The sequence below is a fragment of the Panthera pardus genome, unplaced genomic scaffold (assembly GCF_024362965.1).
Source record: "Panthera pardus isolate Hobbes unplaced genomic scaffold, ASM2436296v1 HiC_scaffold_6, whole genome shotgun sequence".
In the NCBI taxonomy this organism is placed as follows: Eukaryota; Metazoa; Chordata; class Mammalia; order Carnivora; family Felidae; genus Panthera; species Panthera pardus.
Window position 1 is genome coordinate 26,225,839 of NW_026526991.1, and position 14,399 is coordinate 26,240,237.

At 35.6% G+C, this 14,399-nt stretch overlaps 1 protein-coding gene across 6 annotated transcripts in view; it reads left to right on the forward strand.

The window, feature by feature from the left end:
- CEP83 (centrosomal protein 83) overlaps nt 1–14,399 on the forward strand; it is a 120,080-nt gene that overhangs the window by 87,985 nt on the left and 17,696 nt on the right. For all 6 annotated transcript variants that reach the window (XM_019446438.2, XM_019446437.2, XM_053895437.1 and 3 more), the window contains 3 exons: nt 8,222–8,297; nt 11,134–11,291; nt 13,158–13,287. In XM_019446438.2, the coding sequence (XP_019301983.1) occupies nt 8,222–8,297; nt 11,134–11,291; nt 13,158–13,287 (364 nt within the window). The remainder of the gene's footprint in view (nt 1–8,221; nt 8,298–11,133; nt 11,292–13,157; nt 13,288–14,399) is intronic.

Below are 14,399 nucleotides of genomic sequence, written 5' to 3' on the forward strand. Positions count from 1 at the left end.
TTCAGTCCGTAGCAAGGTTTTTGAATTTCCAGGTGGGAGGGCTTTTTGCTTATTTACTTTGTTAATTTCTCGTTTTACTGCATTGAAATCAGAGAGTAGTGTTTCTATTATTTCTACTTTATGAAATGCTGTAATGTTTTCATTGTGACCTAATGTATCAAGGCCAGGGCTAGGGTTAAGCAAGTGAGACACCTACGGCGAAAAAGTTAAGGAGACAATTTTACATGTCAACACTAAACATGTAGGAGCTCTAAAGTGAGTCTTTTTAAAATTTACACTTCACTTTGCACCTGTAATACATCATCAGTTTTTGTTACTCGTTACATAAGGACTAGAAAGGAACGTGTTCAATTATAAGAGTAAGTCTCCTGTTATTTGTATGTATCTGTCTGTGACTCCTTGCATTTCTTGTAGTTCTCTTCAAAAAGATGATTGCTGTATTATTTGGTATATAGATTATTATAACAGTTACATCTTAGTTGTAATGGTGGTTTATAACATTTAAAAGTGTTTCTCTTTTTGTCGTTTCATGTCATTTGTTTGCATTCCACATTGATGTCATTACTCCTGTTTTTTCCTTTCTTTCTTTCTTTCTTTCTTTCTTTCTTTCTTTCTTTCTTTCTCTCTCTCTCTCTCTCTCTTTCTTTCTCTCTTTCTCTCTCTCTCTCTCTCCCCCTCTCTTCCTCTCTTCCCCCCTCTCTCCCCCTCCCTCTTCCTCCCTCCCTCTCTTTCTTTGTTTCTTTCTTTTTTCTGTCTAGAGTTTATTTTTAAGTAATCTTTACACCCACCACAGGGCACAAACCTACAACCATGAGATTGATTTGCATGTGCTACCAACCAGCCAGCCAGGCGCCCTTCATTACTCCTATTTTCTTATTTCCATTTGCCTGATATGCCTTTATTCACCCCCTTCTTTTTAGTCTTTCTGAATCATTTCATTTTTTTAAATGTGTCTTGTACGTGTAGCATACAGTTGGGTCTTGCTGTGGAGCCAAATTAGAGATCATTTTATTTTAACATATGAATTAAGTTCATTTAAATGCACTGAGCCCATGCTCACAGCAAAGACTTTCAGGCAGGAGCATGAATGTTCCCTTGCTGGGATTTAGAATTATTTTCGTCTTTTTGCTTAAAAATGTTTTGAAGTTTGGGCACTTTCCGTCTTCCAGTTATGGAAAGGATGTGGTTTTGTGTGGCTTTATTTGCTGTCTTTGCTTTTTTGTATTATTTTGCAGGACGTATGGATAGCACAGAACTAGTTATCTGCTGTTATCTTCAGCTACCTGGAAGTCCCTATATCTGCTTTTTAAATTTCTAAAATCTTAAATGACTTCATAATTATAGATTAAAGTTGAGAGGTTTTTAAAAATCATGTTCATTAAGGTGTAGGTTATGTTTCAGGACAAGGGTTTTTTTTTTTTTTAATTAAAATAAATTAAAATTTAAATTCCAGTATAGTTAACATACAGTGTTATATTATTCTCATTACTCAGGAAGGAATTACCTCAGGCAGAAATATATGTATTATTTACTCATGTCAGGTTTTATGAATGATTAATTTAAATGTTGGCTGTAATAATTCTAGAATCATAAATCTGTAATGGATTTTGAGAGCCAATTTTGTCCTATGCTTTGCTTTTAGGTGAGTACATTATTTTTTTAACTGTTCTAGACAGGTAAGGTGTTTTTTGGTTGGTTGTTTTATCTCCTTGACAATCTCTAGAAAGGAGAGAGACGCTCTTCCTAGGAAAACGCCACCCTGATGTTATCCCTTTATGGTCCCACCATTTAACCACTTAGGGTCTTTTCTGTGAGAATTGAAGCCTGTTTCTCCTGGTTTGGCTTCTATTGACATAGTGATAAATGTCAAGCAAACTTGTTGTTACTTGCAGACACTAATGAATTTGGCCCTTAGGTTTTGTTTTTTTTCTTTTTTTCCTATATAAAACAGCATTCATTTCTTTAGCTTTTCTTTAATAGAAATCATTTTCTGTCCCATTAGTCACTTTGATAATTTTTTTAAATTTCCCTTCAGTTTCTCCAGTTCATTTATAACGTATAATTGACCCCAACTTATTTTAAAATAGGGACATAATCAACATAAAATATAGCAGGAGTAATTTGCAAAATTTACATGACTTTTTTTAATGGTCTACAATTGTGTTTTTCCTATGGCAGTTCTGACTTATAAATGTCTGGCTACATAAACCAGGTCTATTTTGGTCATTCGTTAAATAATCATAATCTCATTTTGTCTTAGTTAGAATTTGTGATAGGTCGCAAATTAAAAAATTTAAGTGTTCATTTACTTTTGAAAGACTCAGACAGAATGCGAGTTGGGGAGGGGGAGAGAGGGAGGGGCGGACAGAGGATCTGAAGTCCGCTCTGTGCTGACAGTAAAGAACCTGATGCAGGGAGGGCTCAAACCCACTAACCACAAAATCATGACCTGAGCCCTAATCAGATGCTTAACCAACTGAGCCAACCAGTTGCCCCCAAAATTAAATTCTTTACTTATAGAGAGAAAGGTCTTGCTAATGAACTGAAAAGTCTAAATCCTGTAAAGCAGAAGTATCCATCTATTAACAAATAACAAATATCTGTTCTGATTAGGATTAATCACCGCTTTGGCAGATGCTTTAAGTTATTAATTACATACTAGTCTCTTATCCTATTTAAAGTGGTTTCTTCACTAGACTAAATAACAAAATTATTTTTCTAATAGTATTCTATATTTCAGAAGGTTACCCCACCCCACAATGAGTTTGCAAAATTTGTAACGTTACCTGTAAATGAAAACATTTAAAATTATTTAAAATTTTAAAATATTTTTAAAAGGATTTTCAATAAGATAGTATCTAGTCAACTCTTAATTCTGAAGCATGCAACTCCAACTAACTCAGGTGAAGAAAGGGTCATTTTTAGTGGACATAAATTGTGGAAAGGACAGGGTTTGTACTAGCCTCATGAACACCTGGATCTAGAAACTTAAATGTGACCAGTTGACTTCTTCCCTACTTTCATCTCCCTCCTCTTCTAACTCTTAAGTTTCTCTCTTAACTGCTGTCTGTGTGAGGTCAAGACTTTATTTTTGAGATCAAAGAAGGTAGGGTTTTTACTTGATGATTTTAAGTTAGAAAAATCAAGAAGAGAGGTTGGGCCTGGTTCACTTACCTATCCCTGAGCCTATCACTGTGGCCAGGGGGATACTGACTCAGCCCAAGTTTTATGCCTATTTCAGAGTGGCGGTTGTGGAAGGGTATGTGCAGTTTGTTATTACAAGTGAGGGGGAGGTGTGTTGGGGAAATGGCAGCAATTACTTAAGCTCAAGGAAAGGGAATTTGATCATTTAGGATAATCCTGTAGTGAATCCCTGATCTTTTACATTGCTTAAAGCCAGAGCTCTATTTTACATTTGTGGCTTTCTCATTTTTTCAGAAATATTAAAGAAAAAAAAAAAGCTACCCGGTTACTTTATATACCTTCTTTCTGTATATAGTCTATCTTTAGTTGAATTATCTGTTGTGTATCATCTTAGTGGGGAGCAGGGGACTTCTACTTGGCCAGTTGAACAAGTTCTGTTCCAAGATATGAACTGCAAAGTAAGTGATAGAAGAATATGTGGCAACATTTGATGGGCCAGACAGTTTGTCCTTGCTGGTGATTCTCGTCAATTATTTTAGCCTGATTCCGGTTCTCTAGTTTCCTGTTGGTTCAGTGAGTTTCATATCTTTCCAGGAAAGTCTCTTTTTGCTAATAATGGCCAGAGTCAGTTTCCAGTGCTCTCAAGTAATAACCTTGTTTTCATTGGGTTTACGTAAGAACTGCTTTCCTCAGGAAACTTGTTCTGGAATCTTTGACAAATAGAGAAATCACAAATACAACTTTTCTTGCTTTGATGCCTTCCCTTGATAATAGAGGCTGACATCAAATGAAGCCTGGAAGTTACACTAGACCTTTTGTGCCTAATATGATGTTACTAGTCACATATAGCTATTTAAATCTAATTTTAAATTAGTTTAAATTATGGACGTCTGGGTGGCTCAGTCGGTTTGGTGTCTGACTCTTGATTTTGACTTAGGTCATGATCTCATAGTTTGGGAGTTTAAGCTCCACATTGGGTTGTGCCGACAGTGTATTCTCTGTCTCTCTCCCTCCCCCTCTCTCCCTCTGCCCCTCTCCCACTCTCTCTCTTTCTCTAAAATAAATGAACATGTAAAAAATAAAAGTAAAAAAATTAATAATTTAGTTCTTCAGTTGTACTTTTTGAAATATGCAATAGCCACATGTAACCAGTGGCTATCATGTTGGATGGTACAAATTATAGAACATTTCCATCATTAAAAAAATCAGATAGTGCCATTGGACTGTAAATTCCTTAAGGATAGGGATTCTGTCTTTGTTATTCTCTGGTGTATCTACAACACTTAGGACTAGGCTTAGCATTTGTAGGTACTCAGTAAATATTTGTTGAATGTTGAAATGACACACATGAGCTGCCTGCCACAGAAAACCTAGGCAATAATCATCATAATTAGCTACTTGTTCTTGGAAGAGAATTTGGAATGACTCCATCTCACTGTTATTCTTATTGTTTCTGTTTCAACTTTTCTACAGCTCCATTCTCTGTTGTACTTTGGCCCTGTGGTCTGTCTACAATTTCTGCTTCCATTATTTCCATAATTACATTAAAAATATAAAGTACTTGATCTCATAGTTGCTCATTCAACAACGTATTCATCCTTCATTTTTTGATTTCTCCTCATGACCAATCCATTAAATCTCTCCTTTCAGTAATTTTTGCTGTAGCCTCTGAAATCTATCCCATTCCTATATACATATATATGTGTGTGTGTATGTGTGTATGTATATATATATATATATGTATATATATATATATATATATATTGCAGTCTCCTTATTTTATTTTATTTTATTTTATTTTATTTTATTTTATTTTAGTGTTTATTTATTTTTGAAGGAGAGAGAGAGCATGAGCAGAGGAAGAGCAGAGAGAGAGGGAAACAGAATCCAAAGCAGGCTCCAGGCTCTGAGCTGTCAGCAGGAGCCTGACACAGGGCTCGAACTCACAAACTGTGAGATCATGACTTGAGCCAAAGTCAGACGCCCAACTGACTAAGCCACACAGGCGCCCCACAGTCTCCACATTTTAAAAAAATATGCCCTCACTGAAACCTGACCTAGTCCTGGCAACCCTTTTAAGTGGAATTACTCTTCCCTTCATCTGTCCTGCAACTAGGGAACAAGAAGGAAAAATCCATATTTGTGAACCCACTTTTGCTTCCAGACAGTTGTTTGACTAACTGGGTTAAAATGGTTTTGCTTTTGGTCTTCACTGCGTCCATCTTATCCCTATTTATTTCTCAGTGACCAACCTATAAGATGTTCCCCAACAGTCAATGAAGAGCTTGACTTCTGTCTAGCTCAATTTGTTACTATTTTCTATCCTTTGTCATTGTTCTTTGTGACGACACCATTCATATTGTTGATCCACCTTAGCCTTATAGTTTATCTTAACTCTTATATTCTTTATCTTTATTCAACTTTAGCAGCCCCTACACTTAGCCATTTCTTGGACCTTGTCATCCCTTTGAACTGATCATTTCAAATACCTATTTTTTTCCTCTTATCTACTTCAATCTTACTGAAGACATTAAAATTTGATAGTCAAACTGATAGCAAAATTAGTTCTTATACTTTTTTTTTTTTCTTCCACTCTGTTAACCTGGCTCCCTTGCCTCCCATTTAGCTTGAAATCTATTTGTCCACTGTTTACCTATGCTCTCACTTGTACCTGAGCAAAAGCTCCTAGATGTAAATTCTTTAAACTTCTCACTATCTGAGAATTTCTATCCTCATCTATTCTCTCCTCCCTTTCTATTTTAATGAAGATATCCCTTCTCCCTTTACGTCTCAAGTGTTCTGATTCCCATCTCCTTTGCTTCCTCTAGAGTCTTGCTTCACTGATTATCTTCTTCATCTATGTCTTTAATTTCTTTACCTCAGACTCTTATTTTGCCTTCAAGGTCCAGCTCAAATTGCATTTCTCTTATGTAGCCTTTACTGATACCCTGAAGGAAGTTAGTTAATTGCACTCCCTTCTGTATTTTTTAGTTCTACTTTAAGACTTGATTTCTTTTGATTTGTTGTGACCTACCTTAAATAGTCAAAACTTTCTCATCAAAAGAGGTACTGTACTTTATTCCTAAGTCTGCAGCATTGCATTTTGAAATAATTTGTACTGAACTCTTTTGTTACTGAGGTTAAGACCATTGAATTCATTTCTAAACCCTAATCATCTCTATTAATTTTTATTTATGTTAAATTCCATAATCCCTTACAATCCTAATTGTAATGATCTTAAATTGTGGACTAATTTTCTTCTAAAAAACTGCCATATGGGTTTTAGATTCTAACACTGCACAACTCTAGCGAAGTGAACTGAAGAAGACTTTGTCACCTCTTACAGTCTACCATAATGATGTTCTTACTTTTCATGTTTTCATGATAGTCTTTGGCTTCAATTTTTGTTTGTAGGGCATTGTTTTCTTTCATACCTACGTAACTTATTTAGAAAGCATTCAGACCACATTGCTTTCTTAACAGGATCTTGTTTCTTCCTGTTCAGGTATATTCAAAATCTTGACCAGAGCTAAGATTTACTTGGGACCTAACTTTTTAACTCTGGACCTGAGCTAGGACCCACAGTGTTTTCTCCTCTGTTTCTATCTTCATGATTTTTAGAAAGAAATCTTTATTAACTCTGTGACCTAGAAGCACCAAGTTAATGACATCCATAAACATTTAAGGGTGAGATGCAGAGAAAGTTTCGGAGAGTAAAAATGTAGCTGGAATTATGAAACAAGAGTATGACTGGTACTGTTAAAGGAGCAAAGTAAGAGCAAGACTCCCCTTTCCTTTAGATCCGTTGTTTCTAGCATTTGTATGTAAATATCTTAGGAAGCATTGGGTCTTACGGTTTCTTCCGTGTCATATTGTCCAGTCACCTTACACATTTAAGTGTCTAACCCAGGATTTGGGTTGGTTCATTCATTCCATCAACAAATATTTATTGAATTCTTATTAACATTTCAAGCACAGCCTTAGGCTCTTGAGAATGTCGTCTTTCCAATAAGCAGTTTTACCTGGGTTTGATAAGACATGCTAATAATGCCAAACTGTAAATAATAAATGCCAAATGAATTATATTTGAGGTAAATGTTTGAGGGATTTTAAACAGGGAGCAGTTGAGGGCATATCCTATCACATATTGGCCTATCCTATTAGCATAAAGTCTTTCTTATGAGGTTAGTTATTTGGTTACCAGAGATGCTCTATGTTTTAAGGTTCTGGTTAAAAATGTATCATTCCTTTGAAAAGGACACACATTGTATAAGCATTCATCTCAGGGATGAAAACTCATAATATATTTTATAGAATACACTATGGTGTCCTGTACTAGATAGTTTTCTTTTAAATTTTCAACTTAAATCAGTAAAATTGCAGCATAATAAGTAGGAGAAGAACCCTTACTTGGGTTAGAAGACCTGGGTCCTGTCTTCATTTGGCTGCTTGGTAGCTATGTGATTTGGGCCTGAGCCTCAATCTCTTTATCTATAAAATTGAAATAATAAAGATGACTTTGCTTACTTTCATGGACTTATTGTGAGAAATTACTGCAGTTAAACACAGGGAGACTTAATAGGCATTAGAGATACATTTAGGAGCTCCAAGTCTGGTAAGTGAAAGTGAGGTAGCAGTGTGGGTGAAAGCATTGTGTGAGCTGTGTGATCATAGACATGGCTCTGCCCGCACTAGACCACTTTCTGATGCCTTAGTGACACGTTATGCACTCTTCCACCAAAGGCTGTTCAGGTTGTTCCCCGCGTTTATCAAAATCATACCCATCAAATTTATATCTCCATGTATGTAGTCTCGTCTTCCTAGACCTACTTGATTTCTCATCTTCTCTATGCCAGAAGTTTGTAGATTTTTCCACAGTAAAAGCAGAAATTTGATACATCTTAGTTACATGTGAACACACCTTCCTGAAGTCAAAATCTTTATCAAACTTTTATCTGCCACTTAACAAGCACAACACCTGGTGTCAATACGGGTACTCTAAAATGATTGTCTAATTCATTGAAATATAGGAACTATGGTTTCTTAATAAATGTTTTTGTTGGGTTGTCATTTTTAGGTTAAAACTTCAGCAACAAATTGTGAATATTGAAAATGCAGAGAAAGAAAAAAATGAAAATGCTGACCTGAAACAGGTAATGATTTTAGCAAACATTTTGCTTTTATTTTTTTATTTTTATTTTTAATGTTTTATTTATTTTTGAGACAGAGAGAGACAGAGTGTGAGCAGGGGAGGGGCAGAGAGAGAACGAGGCACAGAATCTGAAGCGGGCTCCAGGCTCTGAGCTGTCAGCACAGAGCCCAACGTGGGGCTCGAACTCCCAAACTGGGGGATCTCTGACCTGAGCCAAAGTCGGACGCTTAACTGAGCCACCCAGGTGCGCCTTGCTTTTATTTTTTTAAGTGCTTCTTTAAATCTGTATTTTGAATGTGTATGTGTGTAAGTTTTGTGTTTTTTTATTGAAGTATAATTAACATACAGTGTTCAGTTAGTTTCAGGTGTACAGTATAATCATTCAACAATTCTGTACATTACTCAGTGCTCATCACTATAAGTATACTCTTAATCCTCTTTATCTGTTTCACCCATCTCCCCTCTGGCAACTACCAATTTGTTCTCTGTATTTAAGCGTCTGGTTTTCTCTTTTTTTTCTTTGTTTTGTTTCTCAAATTCCACATATGAGTGAAATTGTATGATATTTGTCTTTCTCTGACTTATTTCACTTAGCCTTATACCTTCTGGATTCATCCATGTTGTTGCAGATGGCAAGATTTTGTTCAAAATTTTTTATGGTTGAGTAATAGTCCGTCTTGTGTATATACCACACCTTCTTTATCCATTCATCTGTGGATGGGTACTTGGGTTGCTTGTGTATTGTTTTGAATCCTTTGGAATTTTCTATATCAGTATTCTGAAAATATAATCATTACATTGATATGTGTTGGTGAGGTTGATAGATGAAGATAAAATTGTTTAAACCTCTTTAAGCTCTAGTTAGTAAGCTGGTTTTGCTAACTGCTGTTTTTCTTGAGGTCTTTATATGCTGTCACCCATAATGAATTTTTTTAAATTATAGTTTAAGGAACACTACTTTAATATTCTGAATTTAAAAATTGATTAGAAAGATCATCTAGATTTTAAATTCCTTGTGGGATTGACTTGTAACTTTATATTGCTTATTCTATGAACTATTTCTTATTATATCCCTGTGAAATGTGAAATCTAAGAGTTGTATTTATGGAAGGAAATTGATATTTTAATTGAAGTTATTTGGGTTTAAGAAAAACTTATATGGGCAAAACATGGAAGAGTGTTCTTTTCTGGATTCTATTTTCTTTTTTGTTTAAAGTTATGAAGTAAAGAGGATTCCATTTTTAGGGTTTATCCTTGCAAGCTAGCTGGCATTACTTTGCATATGCAGTTGTGGTTTCTAAGTCTCAACTAGGAGGACATAATGTTTGATACTCTGAGAGAAGTGATCTAGTATCATTGGCATTGGGCTGTCATTTGTTAGATGTGGAGAAGTATTAAGTTCTTTGAGGGTTACTTGTTCAATCAATTGTATTACAGATTTAATTTTTGTAACTCCAATTAAATAAAGACTGAGTAGCTCTTCCTGGAGAAATTTATTCTAAAGTAGAAATCTGAGACATATCATTTTACTTCATTTGATCAGTTGTTCTTTGGTTGTATACAGTCCTGTCTTATTTGGCTTTGCTACCACCAGGAAGTGCTGGAATTATTTAATTTATTGCCTAAGGAATCTGGTTTCTTTTGACTCTTGAGTCTCTTGATTCTGTGCTTCCAGCTCCTCTGAGAGAATAGCTAAGAGGTAAGAAAAGGTGAAAGAAAATGAAGATTTGTTAATTTGCAAAATGGGGGTGCCTGGGTGGCTCGGTCAGTTAAGTGACCAACTCTTGATTTAGGCTCAGATCATGATCTCAGGGTCATGAGATTGAGCCCCCCGTCAGGCTCTGCGTTGAGCGTGGAGCCTGCTTGGGATATTTTCTCTCTCTCTCTCTCTCTCTCTCTCTCTCTCTCTCTCTCTCTCTCTCTCTCTTTCTCTTTCTCTTTCTCTTTCTCTTTCTCTCTGCTCCTCCCCACTTGTGTGTGCACTCTTGTTCTCCCCACCCCGCCCCCAAAAAAGAGTAAAATTGCTCGTGGAGGAAGTAGGTATAACTGTGTTCCAAATGAAGATTATTTGGATATAACTAAAAATCACCATTTATCTTCCTAGCCTGTTAATTTTTAACTAGATAATTAGTTACTTTTCATGAGAAAATGTACTCCCAGATAAAAGTACATTAGGATGGAGAAAAAGCATGAGTGACATTTCATGGTTTGATAAATGGCTCTAGAGGCCAAGGAAGCCTTGCCATTCATTAGGTTTCTTAGAATATCTCTCTTCCACCCAACACTGGCTTTGTGGAATGCTTAGAAACCACTTAAAAACAATGTAAGAGTGATCCTTTCTGTATTAATGATTCCAAACTATTTAGAAAGCAGAATTCCCGGAAGAGTTGCTGATCATAGGGTACATGGGAATGGGAGAACAGATTCCCTTAGCAGCTTTCCCAGCTGATGAGCTTTTAAAACCTGTTCTTTCCTAGGAGGTAGAGGAAGTTCAGTGGAGACTTTTTAATGGTTGCATTCTCCTTTCTCACTTCCCTACTCTCCCCTTCTTACAATCCTTTTCCCTACTCCCAGTAGCTCATCTGGTCTGCTTATTTTGGGAGGAAGAGGAGAGGGCTTAGTGGATTAGGGTTCTTGATAGACTCTGGTATATTAGGCAATGATACTATGCTATTGGATCCTAATGCTGCTGCGGTTTATCATTTAATTTCCGGGTGTCCTTAGGACAAATCAGTCGGGTGGAGGATTTGTGAAGGAAGATGCTTACAATCCTGTGCCTCTCCCATTCGTTCGTTATTGCATACATGGCTGTATGTTTCTCTTTCTTCTCTTTTAAGCAAATCAGTAGTTTGCAGATCCAAGTGACCTCACTTGGACAGTCAGAGAATGAGTTGCTGAATTCAAACCAAATACTGAAGGAAATGGTAGAGAGGTTAAAACAGGAATGCCGAAATTTAAGAAGCCAAGCTGAGAAAGCACAACTAGAAGTTGAAAGGTAGAGTTTGCTCTTTTTTATGTACAAACTATTTCTTCTTTCTGCTATGTTATATGTAGTTCTTTTAATGACGATTCCAATGTTGAATGTGTTTTGGGAGCTAGTTACAAATACCCTTTGACAGTATACAATGGTATTAGGTAATGTACTTTCTATTTCTAGAGAATGACCTTTATGGACTCTTGAATTTTTTAAAAAGGGGCGCATTTAGGGCAGAAGACTTTTTTTTTTTTTTTAACAAATTCTGCCTGTCCACCGTGTTCTTTTGAAAACCCTCAAAGAAACCCTTCTTTATTCATTGAGTAAACCAATACATTAATACATTTTTCACTCCAAATATCTAAATTATTCTTCTGAATGCCAGAGAACAGAAAGAAATTTTGTGATATGCAAAACTTACTTCCTAGAATTAGAACTATAATATCTTGGATTTTCCCTTTGAAAAGCTCATTTATTTGTTTATATTTTTTGGTCTTGAAATTTATTACTAGTAGTGTATATAGTAAACTGGCAAGGAGATGATTTTTATGATCAAGATCTTACATTCTCTGGAAAATTTTGTTTAGATATGATAGAAAACTGCTATTTTGTATTTGCTTTGTCTTCATGTTAGTATTATATTTTTGTTTGAATCTACAAAACATAATTCTTTTCAGATTTTCTCTTCTGAAGGCTACTTTGCAAATAAAATTTTCTCCCTTCAGTGTCTCATTATTTCATATTTTAAGACTGTCTGTGGTTTCACACATGCAGTTGAATTTCAAGAAAAGAAAGTAAGCAAGTTATTTGTCCATAATGTGTTGTGACATTCCATAGGGTCCAAATTATTTTGCAAAAAATGGAAATTTATATCTTGGAACCTGAAGTGTTTGATTAAAATGCACTTAAAATTCTAAGACAAAAAGCATTCTAATGACAACTTAGCTAGCAAGTTTAAGTAATTGATCATTGGTTTCTGAATGTTATTCATAAGATTACATGGCAGAAAATAGCTGGATGACGTGTCAGCTGAACATGATTTTGGTCCCAGCTAAAACACTTAAAGTCTATATGACCTTAGGCACATAATCTGATGTCTCAGGACTTATAAATCTCATTTGTACTGCCTATATATAGTAATGATACTAAAAATTATGCAAAGTGTGCAGAAGAGCTTTAAAGATCTAGGTTGTTTTGGTTCCTTAAAATATCATTATATAAATTTTAGTTTAGTCTGAAAACATCCTGCATTAAGACTTGATACCTAGGTTGATTTTTAACCAGCTTTATTAGACCCAGTTTTTTTTTTAATGTTACATTTTTTATTTAAATTCTAGTTAGTTAACATATAGTGTAATGTTAGTTTCAGGTGTAGAATTTAGTGACTTATCACTTACATATACCCAGTGCTTATCACAACAAGTGTCCTCCTTAGTACCCATCACCCATGCTAGACCTAGTTTTTATAGCATGGTGGTTATCATGATTCAAAGCTGGTTATCAAGTGTTGGTCTTGCTGTTAACTAGGTGTAAGTCTTTAAGCAAATTCATTAACTGCTCTCTCGACTTTAGTTTTCTCATCTATAAAATGGAGATGATAGTAGTCCCTAACTCAAGGGGTTATTGTGAAGAATAGATGACATAGTACACACACTGTTCTAAGCACAGCATCTGGCTCAGAAGAAGTACTCAGTAATGGTACTGAGTACCATTTACTCAGTACTCAGAGAAGTACTCAGTATAAGCAAATACATGGCCATGCAAGAGTGCCTGTAGTTGGATAATTAAGGATGTGGTGAAGCAGGTACAGCGTTTGATTCTACTTGGGATAATGTCTATTTAATCTTAAGAGTTACTGTCTGTGTTTTGCATACATTCTTTTGACAGGACTTTGGAAGAGAAACAGATACAGTGGTTGGAAGAAAAGCATAAATTTCAGGAACGTCTCACTGACAGAGAAGAAAAGTATAATCAAGCTAAAGAAAAACTGCAGCGAGCTGCAATTGCCCAGAAAAAGGCAAGTGGTTCTTATTAAAGTGATTTCTATAGAGTAAAACATAATTAACTATTCTGGGAGAATAAAATGTAATTAAAACTGAGATTTTAGTGTATGTTTAATTTGATATTTAAACATGACATTTTGCTGTCAACCTTGCAGGGATAAATTGGGAAAATGCAAACTGCTCAACAGGTTTATTTCTAAATTTTGTGTTCAAGTCGGTTTTTCAGAGCTGTCATGCATTTTCCCACAGTGTTTTTTCATTGATAAAGTTTCTAGTCCAGCCCTTATAAGTCTTAGTTATTAACTCATTCTGCACTTAAATTTACAGGATGATTAGGTTTATTTCAACTGTGCTTAACTAATACTTGTAACATTTTTTTTTGGCTAAAAAGATTTTTTATTTCCAACTCAGGAATATAGGAGTGAGTATCTCCTTGCCCTAGCAGGAAAAACTAGGCTTCCCCCTGACTTCTGTAGTAGCCATGATAGTTACCACAGCTGTGATCTTATTTTTTTGAAATGTTTATTTGTTTATTTTGAGAAAGAGAGAGAAATCACGGGGCAGGAGAAGGAGAGGGAGAGAGAGTATCCCAGGATCTCACAAACTGTGAGATCATGACCTGAGCTGAAATCAAGAGTCAGATGCTTAACCCTCTGAGCCACCCAGATGCCCCAGCTGTGCTCTTTTTTAAGTTTCACCTTTGTAGGCATATTTTCTCCATATTTTTTCTTGGAAATAGTTCAGAGCGTCATGAATATAATGTAATCAGATGATTCATCTAAGTCAGTGGTTTACAACTTCTTTCCTACTTCAGCAAACCCAAGGAATGTAGCATGGCCCCATCAGTAACCATGACTCATGGTGGCAGTGATTCAGTACTTATTTTCAACAAGATTTGGTGTGTGCATGGAGCTGGGGGTGAGGAGTAGCAAAAAAATACCATAAATGATTTACTATGTCCCCATTTGATAAGTTCATTTAGCAATGGCATTTGTTTTGGGAAGATGAGAACATCTGAGATGAGAGTAGGGCACTTCTCATAGGCACACTAGTATCTTAATGTCTGTGGGTTTATTGGAAAGGTTAGCTTTTCATATTTGCATAAGAGAAGAGAACTGTATATCAT